The 21,740-nt window shown below is 36.6% G+C and overlaps 2 protein-coding genes and 1 long non-coding RNA gene across 7 annotated transcripts; 2 read left to right on the forward strand and 1 right to left on the reverse strand.

The window, feature by feature from the left end:
- Positions 1 to 2,911: 2,911 nt before the first annotated feature.
- LOC103402565 (cyclic nucleotide-gated ion channel 1-like) lies at positions 2,912 to 19,986 on the reverse strand. Of its 5 annotated transcripts, none has more exons than XM_070814309.1 (9): positions 19,653 to 19,986; positions 19,185 to 19,562; positions 18,897 to 18,956; positions 12,498 to 12,978; positions 10,576 to 10,764; positions 4,318 to 4,628; positions 4,069 to 4,183; positions 3,787 to 3,903; positions 2,912 to 3,694 (listed from the first exon to the last, which is right to left on the reverse strand). In XM_070814309.1, the coding sequence occupies exons 3-9, from the start codon at positions 18,920 to 18,922 to the stop codon at positions 3,137 to 3,139; spliced, it is 1,797 nt and encodes a 598-aa protein (XP_070670410.1). In that variant the 5' UTR covers positions 18,923 to 18,956; positions 19,185 to 19,562; positions 19,653 to 19,986; the 3' UTR covers positions 2,912 to 3,136. The 5 variants fall into 5 exon arrangements, with proteins under 5 accessions (XP_070670410.1, XP_070670416.1, XP_070670407.1 ...); XM_070814315.1 differs by having other exon boundaries at positions 10,576 to 10,695; positions 18,897 to 18,966; positions 19,205 to 19,562; positions 19,653 to 19,934; XM_070814306.1 differs by having other exon boundaries at positions 18,897 to 18,966; positions 19,205 to 19,562; positions 19,653 to 19,934.
- LOC139192357 (uncharacterized) lies at positions 5,010 to 7,266 on the forward strand. Its single transcript, XM_070814356.1, has 2 exons — positions 5,010 to 6,561; positions 6,882 to 7,266. The coding sequence occupies exons 1-2, from the start codon at positions 5,586 to 5,588 to the stop codon at positions 6,914 to 6,916; spliced, it is 1,011 nt and encodes a 336-aa protein (XP_070670457.1). The 5' UTR covers positions 5,010 to 5,585; the 3' UTR covers positions 6,917 to 7,266.
- Positions 17,590 to 18,143, forward strand: LOC114819529 (uncharacterized). The gene is made up of 2 exons (XR_003766775.2): positions 17,590 to 17,816; positions 17,907 to 18,143. It is a non-coding gene; the product is annotated as an uncharacterized lncRNA (long non-coding RNA).
- Positions 19,987 to 21,740: the final 1,754 nt, after the last annotated feature.

Genomic DNA, 21,740 nt, shown 5'->3' on the forward strand with positions numbered 1-21,740 from the left:
TTGAGAATTGTAATTGAACTCCTTTGATGAAGCTCTTGTTGGCACCATAAATTGGTTTTGCATCACATTGTCTTGATCAAGAGTGTGTGAAGCTTTTGAGAATTGTGGTCGCCCTCCATTGATGAAGCTCTTGTTGGCACCATAAATTGGTTTTGCTTCACACTGTCTTGATCAAGAGTGTGTGAAGCTTTTGAGAATTGTGGTTGCCCTCAATTGATGAAGCTCTTGTTGGCACCATAAACTGGTTTTGCTTCACACTGTCTTGATCAAGAGTGTGTGAAGCTTTTGAGAATTATGGTTGCCCTCCATTGATGAAGCTCTTGTTGGCACCATAAATTGGTTTTGCTTCACACTGTCTTGATCAAGAGTGTGTGAAGTTTTTGAGAATTGTGGTTGAACTCCTTTGATGAAACTCTTGTTGGCACCATAAATTGGTTTTGTTTCACACTGTCTTGGTCAAGAGTGTGTGAAGTTTTTGAGAATTGTAATTGAACTCCTTTGATGAAGCTCTTGTTGGCATCATAAATTGGTTTTGCTTCACACTGTCTTGATCAAGAGTGTGTGAACCTTTTGAGAATTGTGGTTGAACTCCTTTGATGAAGCTCTTGTTGGCACCATAAATTGGTTTTGCTTCACACTGTCTTGATCAAGAGTGTGTGAAGCTTTCTACAAGTTGTAGTGTTTGCATTATTACAGAGGACAAATGTCTGAAGCAAATGCAAGAGGGCTGAATAGCTTGATCTTCGTACGCCATGCACTGAAGTTGTTGTTAGCTTGCAATAAGACTTTGTTGGTAACTATAACTCTTGTTGGGCATAAGTGCTCCCCTAGTTAAGTTGTCAAGCTTGAGGGTTTTTGATTATTTGTGAATGCTATGAGTTCACATGTACAAGTTGTACCACTAGTCTTCTAGTAGGTGGAATGGATGATGAGTTGCTTTTATCACTTGGTTGGTGGTACGAAGGTGAGTTCCTTCATCACCTTTCATCATATTTCATCACATGGTTGGTGGCACAAAGATGAGTTCATTCTTCACATGGTTAGTGGCATGAATGGGAAGTTGCCAAATGATATTAAAGTACGGGTTGTACATTTCATCACCTGGTTGGTGGCATGAAGGATAGTACGGGTTGTACATTTCATCACCTGGTTGGTGGCATGCAAGAGAGTACGGGTTGTACATTTCATCTCCTAGTTAGTGGCATGGAGATGAGTTCCTTCTTCACATTTCATCACCTGGTTGGTGAGAATAAGGGCAAGGTGTCGAGGCACATTGTAGCAAGTGTTGAATGACACAAAGTATGTTGAACCATTTCGAAGCACAGTTGGCTTATATATGAATATGTTGGAATGTATGATTGAACAAATATACTGTGAAGCTGTTCGTTTATTTGTATAGTCATGTTGACATATAATTAGACTTTGTTTCATGTTGAAGCTTTGAACCCGAGTGTTTCATTGCTAGGAATGTAAGAGGATTAGGACCGAATTGTCTAAATCACCTCTTTATTGAATTCATGCCAAATAGTCTTCGTTACATAGGATGCCGAACGGTTGAAGCTTAGCACTTGTACAATGAGAGTTTACTTGTAATAGTACTTCAAGTGATCAACGTTCTATTGATTTTGATGATTAGGTGGTGATTTTGGTGTGATTTCTGTGATTATTTATGTGGGTCTGTAGATTTAAATGTGTTCTAGTATTTGCAATGAATCCATATGCATTCTCCACTTGATCCTTGGAATTTAGAAAGTTTGGTCCATTTATTATGCTGTTGCGATTTTCGAAGTTTTATTTTCTTGGATACCATTTGATCAGTTGGAGGTAACTGGGAGCACCATTAAAATGTTGGAGAATAATGTAAATGTAGTATGTGCTATAACAGCTTATGATTTAGTCTCTGGGTTTGTAGGTTGTGTTAAAACTTGAAGCAATTTTGGCAGACCTAGTGGCAATGGAATGGTACTATAAGAAACAGTGCATAAATCCTCCTCCAAACAATGTAAATATTGTTTAATGCTTATTTTATGATAATTTAAATCCATCTAAGCTCTTATCTAGATCTTGCCTAGGCACCTAGCTGCTAGGTCCCAGTCCGCTGTTTGATTAGCACCTAACATTTTTTAAGATCTAAACCTAGCCAATTGAAGCTTCTTACATTGGCTTTTATATTATTGCTTACAACCATTTTGGTGAAGAGACTATTTTCTGCTATGAATATTGACTCAAAACTTTGCACTCTCCAATGTGAAAGCAACCGCTTCGACTAAACCTTGCACTCTTTTGAATTTCGCCCCTCCCCTTGGAAAATCCTGGCTTCGCCACTGGGTATGAGGCAAATATGGAGAAACCAAAACTTCTTATGTGATCTTGAATATCTTTATGGTGATAAGGATACCGTAACCATGAATTCCAGCCAGTTGTGCACCCGGCCCTAGCTATAGCTTGCATGTTGGCGCTTTTCATAGTCGTTATAAAAACAGCAAACTTATTGTAGCTATAGGAACCATAAACCCTTATGCTACAACAGAAGAATCTAAATTATATATTAATAGAATCATCTTTGTCAACCAAAAAAGAGAGAAAAGACTATCTAGTCTTCTATCGCGGCAAAAAAAGTTAAAAACATTAACGTAATTTCACAAAACAAAATTTTGCTATTTTTTATTTAAGTCCCACATATTTTAACATCTCTAAATATAAAAAATAAAAATACAACATCTCTCCTTCTCGCCCTACTCCCAAGTTCACTCTCACTCTCTTCCTCACTTCCTCCCTCCTTCAATTTTAAAAATAAAAAAATAAAAATTCTTTGTGGTTATCGCCTACAACATTAATACCAGCACCACTATTCACGTTATGCTACAAATATTAATGAACATAAACACCAGTTCCACCACTCCATGTTCAATTTGAAGAAGATGATCCATATTTTGAGCTTTTAATTCATACATAATATCGTTCTCATTAACGTCAACGATTACACACTTTTCATACCACAAACCAAAACGCAAGACACACCACGAAATTGAAGGGAAACCAAAGCGAAAAGAGATATAAAGAGAAACCAAAGCATGCAATACCAACTCAAAACACACACACACAAAACAAAAGCGAAACCAGCTCAAAATACATATTAGTCCCAGCCAGTTGATCTCTTAGCTCTTTTGACTGGTGGTGACGTCAAGCTACATGTATGGAAGAAGCTGCAAAACACTCCACTTGTCCCAACTAGTTGATCTCTTAGCTTTTTTGTGTGGTAGCGGTGCCAGGCTACTTGTATGGAAGAAGCTGCAAAACACTCCACCTGAGAGTGAGGAAGATCCCTTCTAAAGTGCAACCAAAACTTAGCAACTACTGACTTCAAGTCGTTTGCCGTGATTGAAAATGCTTCAACTTTTGATTGGGACACAAGGGTTGTAGTGCAGATAGGCAACTCAGAAAATGAGGCAGATTTCAATGCCCAAATTACAAGTTCTTCTCCATAGAAATCATTTTTCTCAAGGCATTTGCAAACAGTTGTTGCACCTTTACTAGTTGTGTAGGTCAAAGTAGTGCCTCGCCAGATGAACAGCATCTTCCGCAACGGTTCACCCTCCCTAATAATACAAACATCCTCATTATAAATCACCGGCTTTAGATGCTCAGATATTACTTTCAACCCTTTTTTATCTATACTTCCAATAATTGGAACCTGCATACCAATGTTCAATTAGATAAAATTAATTACGCATTACTTTTATTATCTTTATTGACTGTGAAATTCAAAATTTTCTAGTTACATACTTTCTTTAGTAAATCCACGCAGTGACGGGGCACGATAAGTGTTTGTTCAATTAAGATTGGATATGTCTTTTCCTTCTTCTTTCTCAATATCCGCCGCTCGGCTGCTTTTTGGTACCACTGCGTGTTTAGTAACTCTATAAAGCGATTTCATGACGAGTTCATTAAATCCAAAAACATACATACGTGCATTAAAATATACACAAAAAATTTTAGCATGGAGGAGCTTTAAGCTTAATTAGTGACAAAAATTTTGCTTAAAAGACTACTGATTACGGCACTAACCTGCATCCTCGAATTGAGATATACTAAAAATAGTATTACGCCACTTATAGAGATCACATCAGAAAAGATGATTTGGGCCGTGTCGAAACCGGTCTCAAGGTTTGAACCAAAAGAACTGCAAAAAAATGAAATGGAGGGCAATTTATTAATTATTGATTACGTTCTTTTAGAAAACTGGCATAAATTTTTTATAGAATACAACATAAATATTTCTAGGTGATCAAACATGAAAAGTCATCAAATACAAACCTAAGATTTCGCAAGCCCCACCAAAAACACTGCAACATTTTTCTTGGAAGATATCTTGACGTTGACATATTAGATTGGAGAGCAGACTGATATATACCATACTCCGATATCCCATTATTTGGAAGTTCTACTACAGAGCATGATTGTTTTAAACGCAGGATATCGATCCGCCCATTGTATGTCTGACTAGTAGGACCACAATAGAAACTATAGATGTGATAATCACATATTTGTCCATGTTTACAGATATAGTCCTGCCAACATATTATCTTTCGATCCACAGCAAAAAAGTACCACAAGGATCCGTAAAGCTGATGGACAAACACGACGTTATAGTTAATAATCAATGTTTCTGAAAAGTATTGAAAAAAGATAAAAGATAATGAAATGAAAGCACCACCCCCCTCAAACAAGATGGCCCTTAAAGAAGAAGTAAACATGCTCTTACTCCTATTCAGTATTGTGATATGTTTTCTCTTTGTTTATTCAAAACCATATGAGAAGTTAATTGTACCTATTATTAGGAGTGCTCAAGCACTAACCAGTTAATATGTTAATACGATACTAACTATATATTTAAACCCACTACACAACGTCATCTCATTATCTAGCCGGTTCATAATTTAGGTCAATTCAAAGATCAAGCTTGCAAAAGTTATCCAAATTGGACATCTTTTCACTATTTACATTGTTATTGGATGGCTAGTGAAGTTAGGCTAGTCAACTTTCTTTATGTAAATTAGGCAAGTTAGGTAAGTTAGGCAAGTTAGGCAAGTTAGGCAAAGTTAGGTCCTATGTCTTCTTTCTTTCCCTATATATATGTTCATCTTGTAATGAGAAATAATCATCTAATATATCAAGAAATTAACTCTATTTTGGCATGGTATCAGAGCCATTCTGATCCAAACAGAGTTTCTATTCTGATTCACTTACTGGCACTACTGCCATCTACCCAATAAGACCTGCTATTCTGCAGGTCTTCTACTTTCATACCAACCCAATCTTACTCTTTTTTCATTTGGCCATATCTACCAACATTATTACCCATATCCAGCTTGTTGACCATACATATTCCGCTGCATCTTTTCCCATATTCTTCCCATTTGCAGTATCTCTGCAAAACCCAGAAATCTTTCCACAAAAAAAAAATATACTACCCAATACCCCATAAGCCATACCCGTTGGAAAAATATACTACCCAATACCCCATAAGCCATACCCGTTGGAATCACCCAACAAATTTACCCATAACCTCTGAGGCAGTAATAATGGGTGACTCCAAGACCACTGTTTCAGCTACTGTTACTCAAAATGATATGTCTCTACATATCACCCCAGACAAGTTGGATGGGTCCAACTATTCCTCATGGTCCCAAAGTGTCCGCATCTACATCACTGGCAGAGGTAAATGGTCTTATGTCAGTGGAACAAAAATGGCACCAGCAGAAGCTGATGCATTGTATGCTATATGGGAGGAAGAGAATGCCATGGTTCAATCTTGGTTACTCAACTCCATGACCAGAGATGTACGGGCCATTTTTCTCCGACTCTCTACTGCAAAAGATGTTTGGGATGCTGTTACCCAAACTTACTCAATTGAAAAAGATGCATCAAAGTTATACGAACTTCGCCGTCAAGCACTGGCGACTCGCCAGAATGGAGAACCTTTATCTGCATATTATGGTAAACTTCAGCAAATATGGCAAGAAATTGATTTCTTGCGTCCTGGAAAATTGAAGTGCGCTGCTGATATTGCTACCCGAGAGACAGAAATTTCGGAAGAAAGATTGTATGATTTTCTGGCTGGTCTTGATCCTCATTTAGATCATGTTCGCAGTCAAGTTTTGACTCAAACAACTCTGCCTTCTGTTCGTGCTGCTTATGCTCTTGTGAATGCTGAAGCAAGTAGGCAAACCATTATGTTGGTTGGCCCACAAGTGAAAGGATCCGCCATGGTAGCTGCTCCGTCTCGATTTCCCCGTGGAGTCTCCAATTCTCGATTAAGTGGATCCAAAACTACTAATACAAGGAAGTGTACTTATTGTGACAAGGATAAGCATACTAGAGACACTTGCTTCAAGCTGCATGGATATCCTGATTGGTGGGTTCAAAAGAAGGAAAATCAAAAGAAAGGCATTGGTGGATCACAAGCACACCTGACACCAACGCCTTCCATACCTCGGGTGGATCAATCTGCTCACTTAGTTTCTCCAACTACTGCTTCTACTTCCTTAGTCGATGCAGGTAACTTTGGTTTTGCCTTGAACACTAAAATTGTTCCTCTCAATAAACCTTGGATCATTGATTCAGGGGCTTCTGACCACATGACCAATAACTCTACATGGTTTGTTTCTCACACTACTCCACCTTTAAATACCGTTAAAGTTGCTAATGGTATTTCTACTCCAGTGCTTGGAGCAGGCTCCATCTCATTAACACCAGGCTTATCTCTCTCATCTGTTTTACATGTTCCTAAACTTTCTCACAATTTGATTTCCATTGGTAAACTTACAAATCAACTAAACTGTCTTGCCATCTTTTCTCCTACCCATTGTTGGTTTCAGGATATTCGAACGAAAGCATTGATTGGTCATGGTAGAGAGAGGGGAGGTCTATACTACTTGGACTTACCACCAGATTGTGAGAAGACAAGTTACAGCTGTCAAGTGGAGGCCAAACAATTTGAAGCTTCTGAAAAAATTTGGTTATGGCACAAAAGATTGGGACACCCTTCCTTTCAGTACCTGCAATATCTATTCCCTTCTTTATTTTCTAAAGTCAAGGTTTCTGATTTCCATTGTGAAACTTGCATTCTTTCTAAAAATCATCGTGTCTCATTTCCTTTAAGTTCCCATAAAAGTAATGTTCCTTTCTCTCTTATTCATTCTGATGTTTGGGGACCATTTCATATTCCTACTTATACTGGTGCTAAATACTTTGTTTCTTTCATTGATGACTGCACTCGAGTTTCTTGGGTATACTTACTAAAAAATAAGAGTGAGGTTATGTCTATTTTTCCAATCTTTCATCAAATGATTCAAACCCAATTTCATGTTAAAATTCAAGTCGTTCGATCTGATAGTGGGAAAGAATATTTGAATTATGGACTTGGAACATTTTTTCAACAACACGGTATCATTCATCAAACATCTTGTCCACATACTCCTCAACAGAACGGTATAGCAGAACGTAAAAATCGTCATCTTTTGGATGTGGCTCGCTCTTTATGTTCTGCTATGCACGTTCCTAAACGTTTTTGGGGCGATGCCATTCACACAGCTGTTTTTCTTATCAATCGCATGCCATCACGTGTTCTCCAATTTCAAACACCTATCTAAACCCTTTTCCCAATATCATTCTCTTCCTTCACTCCTTCATATTCCTCCAAAAGTGTTTGGTTGTGTCTGCTACGTTCACGTCCCCATGCAAAATCGGGATAAGTTGGATCCTAGAGCCATCAAATGTGTGTTTATTGGCTAATTCTGCTACTCAGAAAGGGTATCGATGTTACTATCCTCCCACTGGGAAATTTTTTGTCTCTATGGATGTTACCTTTCGGGAACACGAGGCATTTTTTTCAAAAGAAGATTTGGCCACTTCTCTTCAGGGGGAGATATGGAGTAAGGAGGAAGAGAAGTTGCCGCTTGACATTGGTGATGAACACTTGTCTGATGTCGGTGATGATGCAAATTTGCCTAATGATGAGGCACAAGGTGAAAAAATATTGAAGGTGTATGAGAGGACAAGAAAAAAGGGATGATGAGATAGACCACCCACAGACAGATCCCCACATTGACCAACTCTCTGACCAATCAGCTGCTACTCGTACGAATTATCCTGAGGTAACCACTCATTCTCCCTCTCTTCAGCCTACTATATTTGATGAGTCCAATCATGAGATTTCATTAAGTGATGATCCAAATGATTCAAATGAACCACATCGTGAGTCTCAGGGTTCTCGTTATCCTATTCGAGAAAATCGAGGGATACCCCCTTTTCGTTATGGTCATTCTTCTACAAAGGGTATTCAATATCCTATATCTAATTTTGTTTCATCTCATCGCTTGTCAGACTCTTATATATCTTTTGCAAACCAATTGTCATCAGTCTCAGTTCCTAATAAGTTACAGGATGCTCTTAAAGATCCAAAATGGAAAAAGGCTATGATTGAAGAGATGGAAGCGCTTCGAAAAAACTCCACTTAGGAACTGGTTGCACTTCCTGAAGGCAAGAAACCTGTTGGGTGTAGATGGGTGTTCACAGTGAAGCATAAAGCTGATGGTTCAGTGGAGAGGTACAAGGCTAGACTGGTAGCCAAAGGTTATACTCAAACCTATGGCATTGATTATCAAGAGACATTTGCTCCGGTAGCAAAGATCAACACTATCAGGGTTCTTATGTCATTGGCAGCAAATCTAGGGTGGCCTCTACGACAGTTTGATGTAAAAAATGCATTTTTACATGGAGACTTGGATGAAGAGGTATACATGGATCTTCCTCCAGGATTCACTACCGCTTGCGATATTGGCAAAGTATGCAGGTTAAGAAAGTCCTTGTATGGATTGAAACAATCACCAAAGGCATGGTTTGGCAGGTTCGCTCAATCAATGAAAAGTTATGGGTTCAAGCAAACTCAAGCTGACCATACCTTATTTCTTAAGCATGATAGAGGTAAACTTACAGCCTTAATTGTTTATGTGGATGATATGGTGGTTACAGGTAATGATGTCGAGGAAATTCAAAAACTTCAAAAGTATCTAGCCAAGGAATTTGAAATGAAGGACTTGGGTACTTTGAAATATTTCTTGGGTATTGAAGTTGCAAGATCAAAACATGGCATTTTTCTTTCTCAAAAGAAATATGTTATAGACTTATTAATTGAGACTGGGATGTTAGCTTGTAAACCTGCAGACACACCAATTGAGCAAAACCATAGATTGGGAGACTATCATGATCAAGTTCCGGCTAACAAGGAAAGGTACCAAAGATTAGTTGGGAGGTTGATTTATTTGTCTCATACACGACCTGACATAGCCTATGCTGTAAGTGTAGTGAGTCAATTTATGCACAGGCCAAGTGAAGCCCACATGGATGATGTACAACGCATTCTCAGGTATTTGAAGTCTGCCCCTGGAAAAGGCTTGATGTTTTCCAATCACGGACATCAAGAAGTTGAAGGGTACACTGATGCAGATTGGGCTGGGTCAGTAACTGATCGAAGATCGACTTCTGGATACTTTACATTTGTTGGAGGAAATCTAGTTACTTGGCGCAGTAAGAAGCAACATGTAGTGGCTAGATCCAGTGCCGAAGCTGAATTTAGAGGTATGGCACATGGTGTGCAAGAATTGTTATGGCTCAGGACTTTGTTGAGAGAATTAGGTTTTAATTCTGCAAAGCCATCAAAACTTTATTGTGATAACAAAGCTGCCATTAGCATTGCTCATAATCCAGTTCAACATGATCGTACTAAACATGTTGAAGTGGATAGGCACTTTATCAAGGAAAGGTTGGTTGATGGTACCATTAACTTGCCTTATGTGAAGAGTGATGACCAGCTAGCAGATATTTTAACAAAGGCAGTGTCAAGTAGGATTTTCCATCTTTCACTCAGCAAGTTGGGCATTCGAGATATTTACGCACCAACTTGAGGGGGAGTGTCAACTAAAAGCAGCCATGAGTATTGGATGGCTAGTGAAGTTAGGCTAGTCAACTTTCTTTATGTAAATTAGGCAAGTTAGGTAAGTTAGGCAAGTTAGGCAAGTTAGGCAAAGTTAGGTCCTATGTCTTCTTTCTTTCCCTATATATATGTTCATCTTGTAATGAGAAATAATCATCTAATATATCAAGAAATTAACTCTATTTTGGCAATTTGCATTGTTATTGTGAAAGTTTTCCTTCTTTGGATGTTGATTTTAAAAAATATTGGTTAAGATTATGAGATGATGTTGTTGGTTACTAACCGGTTAATGCTTGGGCATTGCTATATCTATTGTTGGATAATAGAGTCTCACACTGAAGATTTAAAAAGATAATTTACAGTTTATATGAGAAAGGTTCAATGCTAATAGCACAAACCCTTTTAGTGGAAAAAAACCCGCACCTAGTGGTATGTGGTTACGTAGAGAACAATATTAGTAAATATGTTGATGGTGACCATGCTAGTTTTAAAAAGTTTATCATATTTACATTCATATATCTCAACAAAATTTTGATTTTTCACCCCAAATATCCGAAATAATGAAGATTTGAACTTACATGAGAAGCAATGATGAACGGAAGGAAGTCTAAGATAGCTTTAAGGAATCTTCTTGGTACAGTCTCTATGTTAGCACGCCGATCAAGCCATTTGTAGTGGTTATAAGCCCTCAGTATATACTGGAAAGGAATTAGTGAAATAAGCATAGAATTATCCAAGTATGTATACCTTCCAATGAACAACAGTGCCTGGAGACATTTGAACAAACAGTTATATTGGTCTATTAGCTAACCAATGTTATTAAATCATTAATTTACTTACGGCTTTTTAGCCAGAACGATCCATAAGATTTGCATAACTATTTACTTATGTCCCTGAAATTTAAAATCAATAGAATTTGTCTCTGAGTTTGTCCACCATCAATCATTTTTGTCATTCCCTAAAAAATCTTCATTAAATAAAATAAAATGACAAAAGTACTCTCAATTTTTGTCAAATCATTTTGGCTTATTGTTTATTAAATTGAGGGTATTTTTGTTATTTTGGTCTTTATTTAACATAATTTCTCACTAAAGGATTAAAATAATTGATAGTGGACAAACTTAGAGACCATTTCTATTGATTTCAAATCTCAGGGATCAAAGTAATGAGTTATGCAAATCTTAGAGATTATTTTGGCTAAAAATCCTTTACTGAATAATCTATCTAATGTGTGTCAAAGTTTTAAGTCTCATCCTAGACCCAGAAAACAAACGCTACCTTCCAACCATAAATAGGTAGCAAAATGACAAACTTAATAGGAATGTACATGTTATCTATTATGTGGCTTAACTGAACGCCCCTTCCTATTATTGTAAAAATATATCGTTTTACTAAAAAAAAATGAACGTAATAAATATGGTCATTTTGGTTCCAGTCCCTAATCAACCTTATTATTATAATGAAGCCTTATTTATTTAAATAGTTTGGTTGAGGTCTGCAACTTCATTTAAGAAATTTAACTCGTGCATTTATACATTCAATTTTCCACAAATTATGAAATTTAAACAAATTCAAATAATACTTTACAATGTAACAATTACTTAAAAATCAATAATAGAGTAATATTGTTTTCACATAGTTTTAGCACAAAAAGAATGTACCCATATAATTATTAATATAGTTTAAGAAATAATTATTGATGTATTTTAAAACATAAAATAAATACATATAATTAGCATAAGTACATTTACAAATAAAAAAAAAGGTTCGTATTAAAATTCAAAATTATGGGCCCAAATTAAAACTAAAAAGAAAAATTGTCCAAATAAAAAAAAGATACAAATTATAAAAAGAAATATATGAAAAATACTAAAAAGATATATTTGAAAATGATTAATAAGTTTTTTATTTTTAAAATTGACATATAATGACTTGTAAATAATATAATTACTATTCAAATAATAACATGAAAAAAAGTCAAGGGGCCTTGATCCTAAAAAATATAGCAGGATTGCTTATAATAGGATGTTGCGTTGGTGTGGGACAAGAATTATGTTATTTTATAAGTCCACCCCTACTACTTAGTATAGATAATATATTTTGTTCAATAAAAAGTTAAATGGATGAAGTGACGTTTAACAAAGAAAAATGATTGGAGAATTAGTAATTTAAGGGTAAATGAATTATTTGTTGCTGTCAATTTCCGAAAGCGAATGTTTTGGCTTTTTCATGTTGTTCGGATTAACTCAACTTTCATTTGGCATGTCAATTTTAGGCCCCAAACTCAGGCGAACTATGTAATTGACATTTAAGTTTATTAATACATTAATACTAGAGATTTCGATCAAAAACTAAAACTAATAAGGTCTGACTCAAAAAATATTGGTAACAAGAGACCGGATAGTAATTTTTCTCAAATAAAATCAAAGTATCATGCATGCATGCAGTTAATTGTGAAATTTAATTACTTGCAAGAGATCACCTTCTCTTAGGGTCTTACCTGTAGAAAGGGAAGAGCAACCCAAATGCGACCTAGAATGGCTAAGAACCTAACTGGTTTCTTGCGGATGAAATTACGAACTGTTGTGACAAGACGATCGTCATTAGTTTTTGCGGAGGCCCATGTAGAAGACTTGGTACTAAGTTCGGTGTGAAATCTCTTCAGAAAAACAACGATGTCCATGAAATAAAAAAGATCCCCGATTGATCGTAAAGCCAAAAATGTCCACATCAACCGTAGGTCCCACAAGAAGCAAGCGTCTTTCTCGACAACGAACGGAATATAGCAGATCAAGGGATCAACAAAGAGAGAAAATGCTGATGATACTACAAAGATAATATCCCAGGTTGGAAAGAATACTTTTGATTGATGACGTTGTGGCCCAATTTTTGGCGATTTTGCAGTGGTTATGCTTCTGTGTCCTCCATCTTCCGTGGTAGCTTTCCCCTCCTCCAAAGTATTACTGCTGTGAACTGGATCACTGTACAAGACACAATATACATATTATCCCAACATTTTTCAACTATAAAAAAGAAATATACAACATATATAAATAGTATTCTAAAAATCTTCACTTAGCGCTGCCTAGTGTACTAAAAATCTTCACCTAGTGCTGCCTAGGCGGTGCTAGCTAGGTAAATGGCTAACGCCTCGATTAATTTCTAAGAATTTAAAAATAAGAGTTCTTGAGAGATAGGCTCTTGAAACTCTAGTTTTAAAACAAAAACCACATAAATTTAAACATTCAAATAAGAAGAAAAACAAACCTAACCAAATCAAATATATATATATATATATTCCAGGACCAATATTAAGCCCAATTTCCAAATCTACGTGTATTGAAAGCCTAACTTCAAACCCAAACTTGGGTGCACTGTTCACGGACAGTGGACGGACAAAAATGCCCCCCAATTTCCTTCTCTTTTGATTTCCCAGCATGCTTCTCTAATTTTATTGTTTTTAGCTATGTTTATTGCTTTTGGTTTTAGATTTCCAGACTGTTTCGAATTTTAGAATTTCTTATTCGAATTTGGGTTTTTGTTAAATTTTCAGTTACATTTGACCCTGAACTCCATTATGTGTGGATTGTTTCGAATTTTAGAATTTCATTCGAAATTGGGTTCTGTTATATTTTTAGGTACAATTGTCAATCCATCTAGAGATTTAATTCATCTTCAAATTTTGTAGAGTGATGTTGACATTTTTTTAATCTTTGGATGGAGTCAATGTGCAGCTACTTCAGTCCTTTGCTGAAGTCTATAATTGAGTAGAACCAATGTCAAACATCAATAGTGAAGAGGATCTCGATGAATGAGAGGAGTTTTTAGCAATATTAGATTATCGATTGTTATTCCTTGAAGCCGGTGCTCGACCTACAATAAGATTTTTTTTCTTAATTCATCTAATTTTTAAGTTTTCAATCATTTTAACGGATAGTTTGGTATTTCGGCGGGCTTCATTTTTTATTTCAAATATGTGATTTTGTTAAGACCAAAAAAAAATCTTTGATTTTAATGAAGATTCTCGAATGAGATCGGTTAAGACCAAAAAAATGGTATGTGTCGTACGTTCAATTTGATGTCACTGCCTTATTTTGTTTGAATTATGAGTTCTTATAAGACCAACTGAAAAATGGTGCAAGGAGAGACAATTAGAGTTCATCTCTTTCATTATTATTATTTTTCGTTTGATTTAATAGGTTGTCAATCCATTGTCTCAACTTTTAGTTCAGAGCTTCATTTATCACCACAATGTCTATTTGTTTACATATTTGACTGATTTTACTAATTTGTGCATTTTAATATTGAATTTATGGAGAGGTAGAATTTCACAGCCCGTCCCGAATTATTTTTATCGTCAGTGTGAAATGTCTATTTTGCCCATGGACGTTCAGATGTGCTGTGTGTGACATGTTTTTAGAGGTGGACTAATATGTTACGTTCCTAAGTTTTTGGACTCAATTAGAAGTTAAACTTTTGTTGGTTTTGGTTGGTGACAAGCTAGACCACACCATCACACACACACACCACTCCCGTGTACTCTCTTTCTCTCAGATTTTCTTGCCATTTCCGTACAACCTGTACGGACAACCCTCAAAACCCTTACAACATCACGGATCGAGGTCATGAATGGTGTTTTTGGACTCCTTGCAAGCTTAGAAGCCAAATGGTGGTGGTGGTTGGACATGAAAACCTCGGAAACCCTTGAAACCAGAATTCCCGATTTGGGTTACTGTTCATGCAGTCGTAATCGTGGATTTTTCAGCGAGTTTTAAGGTCATAGGAAGCCTTAAAACATTTTCACGAAGCTCGGGGAGTAACTTTGGAGTGATTTAGACGTCAGGAAGCCCGAGTTCGACGAGTTGCATAGGTAGCCGGATTATCGTGCTTTTTCCAGCGAGACCTTGTGGATTTTAGGGCTTAAAATTGGTAAGGTTTTATTCTACTCGTTGTAAGCTTCATTGTGGTATGAAATTCATGAGTTTTGGTTGAAAAATGAAAAAGATATGAAGGTTTAAACTTTTTCCCAGTTTTCGGCGACGACAACGGTCTCCAGCGAGCAGAGGTAGACGAAGGTGAATATTCCGTCAATGTTGACGGAATATTCATAACAGAGACTAATGGCGTCAGGTATCTTTAATGGTATATGCTTGTGTTTAATGGAATATTCCATAACGGCGTTAACTATTTCGTCCCTTGTGCCAGGCACGTGCCTGCGCGTGGCCGTGTGTGTGGCCGTGCCTTGGCCGACGCGTGAGGGCGCATGGATGGTCAGAAAATTTTTCTAAAAATATGAGGTTGAGTAGATTACGTTGGTATATTCAAACACTCCATTTGAGCATTATATGAGAACTTATTAGCTAGTTTCGTTCATGTGTTTTAATTAACGTTTATTTAGTTATTTCGCACATAGGTGAGACCTATCCAGAAGACGAGCGCCATCAATCAAGACTCAGGGGCTACGATCCTTCGACATACCAATGAGTTGGCCTTTGATTTTTCGTATATACCTATATACTTGAGATTTTTCCCAGAAAAATGAATTTGAATGATCATACGTTTTTAAATGCCATGCAAAGTATCTGCCTATTTTATTTATGCATTAGTAGTTGCATATAGTTATGATTGGTGTTGTGGACGCACAAGTAAGTGCCATGTAAGTTCATAAATTAAAGATATGAGATTGCTTTAGTTATGCGAGATATGATGTGATGCATTGAGAGCTCATAACCTGCATCCCGGTGTTAGTGATCACGCCCAGAGTTAGGGCACAGTCCTTCACGTGATATTCACCTCCCGCACCATATGCTCACCTTGGATCCAAGTTAATTGCACATACTGTCGTACAGACCATTATAGGTGGTTCCGACTCGTAGGTGACCCGCTATCATTCGCACAGCCTTCACGTAATCGTAGCACTAGAGCATATTTACTTTACACATAGTCTTGTCGTACAGACCGTTTTAGGTGATTCCGACTCGTGTGCAGGATTTGATATGATTTAAATTGGTTATGAGCCATAGACTCAGTCGCGCATGTCACATTAGGTGGATCCGGCTTATATGATATCTGGCATTGATATATTTTAACCGGATTACTTATGACATTTCATTGAGATACTTTGGTTTGGTATATTTCTATGGATTTTCATCTTGAGCATGATTTCTTTTATAGTATATATTATTTTTCTGGGAAATTATACAGGTTTTACGGCGAGGGGTTAGCGCTTTTGATAAATGAAAAGAATTTTAAAAGCTTTCTTTTTGCCCACTCACACTTTCTGTTTTGCGCTCCTCCAGATTTTAGGTAGAAGTGCTTTGGTGACTCACGGAGATTTCGACGTTGGTTCTGACAGAACATCATAAATGTAGGATCACCTTTGGGTGTTGTATAATTAGTATTTGTCCAGTCAAACTGCACTTAGGCTATTTATGCTTTGATTGTGTATTGCACACTTAGTCTCGCACTAGCACCTTATTTTAGTTAGGAGTTTTAGTAGTTTGGTTTTTTATTCACTCATATTTCTCTATATCATTATTGCTTCCGCACTGTGCACATGGTTACGTCACTCTTACGTAATGGCCAGCAGACCCTGATTTGGGTCGGGGTGTGTCATAGAAGCCTCCAACGCTGACTAACGGTTTTAGGAGGAATTTTGGTTTATTTGTGGCTGTGAAGTTTAATATTGAGTTAATTACATTTACAAGCCATGAGATAGTTTTTGCCTTTTCTACCACTTGGTTTTTTAGCTGCACAAAATTATATTTTTAAGAAATTGACAGTAAACCTGTGCATTAAATGGACTGCTTATTATAGTTGAGTTAATTAGATTCAACCAATTAAGGCTGACTAACCGTTTTGATCATCAATTATTGATGTGCCACTTTTCTAATTGGACATGTTGTATATATGCATGACCTGATGGTACTCTGTTAAATTACTTTTCTGCAAAAATTATTTTATGTGTTGGTTCTAAATGATTTGTTAGATGCTATTTTGATTTCAATTGTTTTTCGTTTTCTTCTACTACTTTTTTCCTATATATTTGATTTACAGGCCACTTGAATTTTGAATTGTGACTGAAAATTGGAGTCCGCACATGGGGTATGGATAAAACCACAACTTACTTTTCTTATTACTTTTCCTTTAAATGTCTTTATTCTGAGATTGACTCTATAAATTGTAAATTTCCAGCACTTGCACATACTTCAGTGTATACAAGAAAACCAATGTTTTTTTAGGTACAAGAACCAAGTACGTTATATATATCTTCTATGAATGCTTTTTTTACTTTTAATTGTTTAGTTTAATAGCTGTTTGGATCCTTAAAAATATTTTTCGTTCAAATTATTTTTAGATCCTTAAATAAGTGTCATTTTTCAAATTTCTTTGATTGAGAACTAAAAATAACAAATTTGTTTTTGAAATTTCATTATTCTTTTAAGTTAACAAAACAAAAAAATTGACAAATTTTAAAAAATAAAATTATATTATTTCAACTTCTATCTTTTTACCTCAATAATTTTAAATTTCCTATCATTTTCACTCCTTTCTCCCAGAAGAAAAGATCTTCTCTGCCTCTGCTTTATTAGTTTATTTCTCCCAACAGCCCCATCTTCCTACTCTCTTTCTTTCTTTTTATTTCCTCTTCTTTCTTCTCTCCTTCTTCTCGCGTCCTTCTACCAACGCCACTGCCGAATCATTCTCCAGTTCAGCCTCCAGTCTCCATTGCCAACGGAAGTAATTAAAATCTCTATTCGGTCGTTCGGGCTCTCCGGCTTTCCGTGCTCCAGTTTGGCGTTTTGGTCTTTGGTTTTAGGTTAATCAAATTTTATTGTATTTTTGTTTCTTGATTTGTATTGATTACTTTTCTGAATTACTTGTATTTGCTGCAATTTGGAATTCGCAGGGTGATGTACATTACATATTATGCAATGAAGAGCCACTTCGGGTGAGTTCATGTCGTCCGCTTTAGTATAAAGGACCATGGAAGAGGACATCACTGCATTTTTATGAACTGGAGTTTTATGCTGTGCTTTTCGATTATCTATGCATTGGTCTTCGAGTTATTGTATTTTTTGAATGCAGGGACTTATTGAATTTGAGTCCGAGGCCTGAAAATATTATTGAGGGCCTTTTTGCTGCTTTTATCAGGGGATTGGGTTTTTTTTTATGAATTGGGAATTGTGTTTTAAATACAAGACTTTGGTTTTCAACCACTCAGTATTACGGTCGAATAGTATTATTCTTTACTTGTAAATCAAAAATCTTAGATTCGTATCAGTGAATTTAATACAAAATTAGCTTACCCATTGTAAGACTTAGTTTTTCTACTAAAAAAAACTTGAGTTTTTAGTTTTTTTATAAACAATTTTCAGATTTTATTAATAAAAAAATCCGAACCGAATCGTACTTTCGGTTTGATTTTCTATTTTTGCAAAAAACTCAACCGAAGGAAACCTAACCCAGCTCGAAACTTGTATATATAATTTGTATACTTAAGAAAGAGTGCCCACATTTGCCTAGACTCCAGACTGCCCCAAAACGTGGAATTTTTTTTATTATGATCGGAACATAGGTGGTATACAACATAATTTTATATAAGTAATGAGAAATTTTATTGTTCCAATTCTTAACTTTTTATAGTGACAAATGGTGTATAATCTAAAGTTTCGGTCACATTGAATAATAATTATGCATAATTAAAGAAAATGAATTGTTTAGAGTTTTTCTAGTTATATGAGCTCTAGTAGAGTAGGATGAGACCTGGTTTGGATATGGAATGAATAAGTAATTATTTAAGATATTCTTCTTTCAACTTATAATAATTATGTATAATTAAAGAAAAAGAAAGAAAACAAGAAATGATCTTAAAAGTTCCAGAATTAAACAACCGAACCTTAGGGTTACGATGGAGTCCGCCATAACTGAAGTTGATATGATACCTTTATATCTTGGACTTGGATTCTCTGCCCTCCTATTTCGGTGCCTTCTTCGTGTCCTCCTGTTTTGTGTGGTCACGGTTAAGTCACGTTAATATTTTAAATTATTTTTTATAAAAATAATAAAACAAAAAGAAATATTAATATAAAATGTTAACGTGGCTTAACCGTGACCACAAAAACAGGAGGCATGGGAAGGGTACCAAAATAGGAGGGCAGAGAATCCAAGTCCAATTGTTTGATACACCAATAGAGAGACAAGTACTGAAGCCCTACTAACCTGAGACTTCAAGTGCTGAAGCAGTGATGGAGTCCTTATTCCAAACTCTTGGCAACAGTGATGGAGTCCTCAGTCCGAACCCTGGGCAAACCCCTCCATGAATTAGATCATATATATCACCTTGGTTTGGCCAAAAAGTAGCTGGAAAATCTCGAAGTTGGCCGGAGAACTCTCTGTCCGAATTTCGGAATTTCGAACCCACAGGTTATTCGAGACTGAGCCTAGGGATGCTGGTGCGTCAAATGGTGGCTTCAAAATATTCCAAATCGACGACGCTTGGTCGGAAAATCAGCGGTTTCTTTCTGCAACTCGCCGGAGTCCTGCAGTGGACTTCTCCTTTGATCTGCGTCAAAACTCGCCATTTTCAACCAACCAAACAGGAAATTTAAACTACTCAATGAAATGCAACGATTCGAGGCGATTAAAGGCTTACATTATCCGGGACAACGACGGAAAACTCGTCGGAAAGTTCAAGCGCGACTGAGTTCGTGGTTCTCGAGTTTTGGATCCGAGTTCGCGAACACGAAAGTCACGGCCGTGTTGTGTTTGAGGAGCAGATTGCGATGGTGGTGGGTTTGGAGGCTCGATTGGTCGGGGGCGGTTTTTCCTCTGCGTTGCAGAGAGAAGGGAGAGCGGGAGTGAGAGAGGACAGCGTGGGAGAGAGGTACAGCAGAAGTGAGCTTTTTTCTAATGAATGATTCCTTAATTAAAAAATACTTGGTACTTGTTTGGATCCGATTTTACATCATTGGCCCAAGCCGTTGAGTGAGCATGATTGTTGACCGTCGAATAAAGAAGTTAAGATATTTTGTTATTGTTAAGAGATAATATTATGGTTTTTAATCATAATAATTATCTTTATCTCAATTTTTTTGTACAAGATAAGTGGGATTCTCATTATCTTTAATGGGAAGCAGTAACAACAGAATTTAGATTAACTTGAGTCTGCTGGCTGTAGACGTGTTAATTGATAGGAGATCACGAGGGATTTGATATCATCTAAAGAAAATAATAGTCCTGCATAATGATGGCATAGGAAACATAGGTAGACTAGGCTTTTTGTTTTACTTGGTGATGGATGTAACAGATGGGTTTGAAATGATAAGAGCAACTCCACCCATGGAGCCCTCCCCCCTGGCAATCCACTATTGAATCCACCATTTTGAACAGTAACTGCCTTTAATGAATAGTAACTGTCATTAATGAACAGTAATTGTCATTTGCATCTCCACTCTTGGAGTCCTCCCTCCTGGCAATAGGCAATAAAATATTAGTTTTTTTTGTTTGTTTAAATAATACAAAATAAAATTATTTGTAATTTCGGATAAGATTTTTTAAATCGTTCTCGTTGCGCCACGTATCATTTTATAAAAAAAAAGCAATTATTTAGTGATGGATTTCGATAAGATTTTTATTAAAAAAAAACAATTAATTTAGTGATGGAATTTGATTGAAAGTAGTTGAGAAAATATGAAATTGTGGTGTAAGGTAGATGGAGAAGAAGTGGTATTTATAGAAAAGTAAAAACAATTTTTTACAAAAAAAATTTCAGATTTTTTACAATTTTTTCAGATTTTTTACATTTTTTTTTAATTTTTATTCAAAAAATTAATCTCTGCCGTTGGATTTTAAAAATTTTGAATTCCAACACTCCAAATTGTGCCACGTGTCACAACGGTAACTTTTCTTAATTTTAAAACTATTTTTTTTTAATTTATAAAGCAGATTAATATCAACCGTTGATCTCAGATCGAACGGTTGATATAAAATCAGCTTTTTTTTTATTACCGTTGCAAATCGGACGGTTCTTATTAAAGAACCGTTGGGATCGAACGGACCGTGGGAAGCCACGTGGCTTCCCAACGGTAACTGGGATGTCTGAGCGCGCGGGCCCTCCCCCTGAAATCCTGTCGGGCGACGCGCCCCCACTCGCGAGTGAGGGGCACGGGCCTGACACAAAAAAAATAAAAAACAAGGCCGAACCAGCCCTGGCGTCAGCGTGACGTCACAAGGTTCAGGGACCAGGCCTGTCAATTTTCCACGGGCCTGCAACTCGAGCTCCCACCCTCACTCGGGCCCTTCACCGCTGGACCTCCTCCCACCGGCCCTCAGGCCCTTTCCTGGAGCCTGTCCCCCGAGCAACAAGGATGGCTGGAGTTGCTCTAAGGATGCTTTGAATTTTCAAAGTCTCTTTGTGAAAGTCTGGACTCAATCCAAGAAGGCTAGTGAGGTTATTGGCATAATATATTAAAGATAATATCGGTTGTTTTGATATTGTTTTTTGGAGTATATCCAGGAAAATGTTTTATTGGATTGGTGATCATGTAGGCTTGGCTATAAATACAAAGTTGTAGATAATGGAAAAGTCCCTCCAATTCAACACACAAATTGTCTTGTGCAAACCCTCGCTCTACGCAAAACCTCTCAACAACCTTGAGATTTTTGTTTTCCCTTTTCGCCAACACATCTTCAGTTTGGATAAACAACATTGTGAAGGTAACCGGCAAACATCTTCAGTTTG

The sequence above is a fragment of the Malus domestica genome, chromosome 02 (assembly GCF_042453785.1).
Source record: "Malus domestica chromosome 02, GDT2T_hap1".
Taxonomy (NCBI): Eukaryota; Viridiplantae; Streptophyta; class Magnoliopsida; order Rosales; family Rosaceae; genus Malus; species Malus domestica.

Excerpts from the sequence above, each read along its gene's own strand:
- LOC139192357 (XM_070814356.1), top strand. The coding sequence starts at position 5,586 with ATGGGTGACTCCAAGACCACTGTTTCAGCTACTGTTACTCAAAATGAT. Across the intron at positions 6,562-6,881 it reads TACTTCCTTAGTCGATGCAG|GATATTCGAACGAAAGCATT; the intron begins GTAACTTTGGTT and ends TGTTGGTTTCAG.
- LOC103402565 (XM_070814309.1), bottom strand. The coding sequence starts at position 18,922 with ATGGCGGACTCCATCGTAACCCTAAG. Across the intron at positions 10,765-12,497 it reads TTGCTCTTCCCTTTCTACAG|GCACTGTTGTTCATTGGAAG; the intron begins GTAAGACCCTAA and ends AAATGTCTCCAG. Across the intron at positions 4,184-4,317 it reads TGGGGCTTGCGAAATCTTAG|TTCTTTTGGTTCAAACCTTG; the intron begins GTTTGTATTTGA and ends ATTTTTTTGCAG.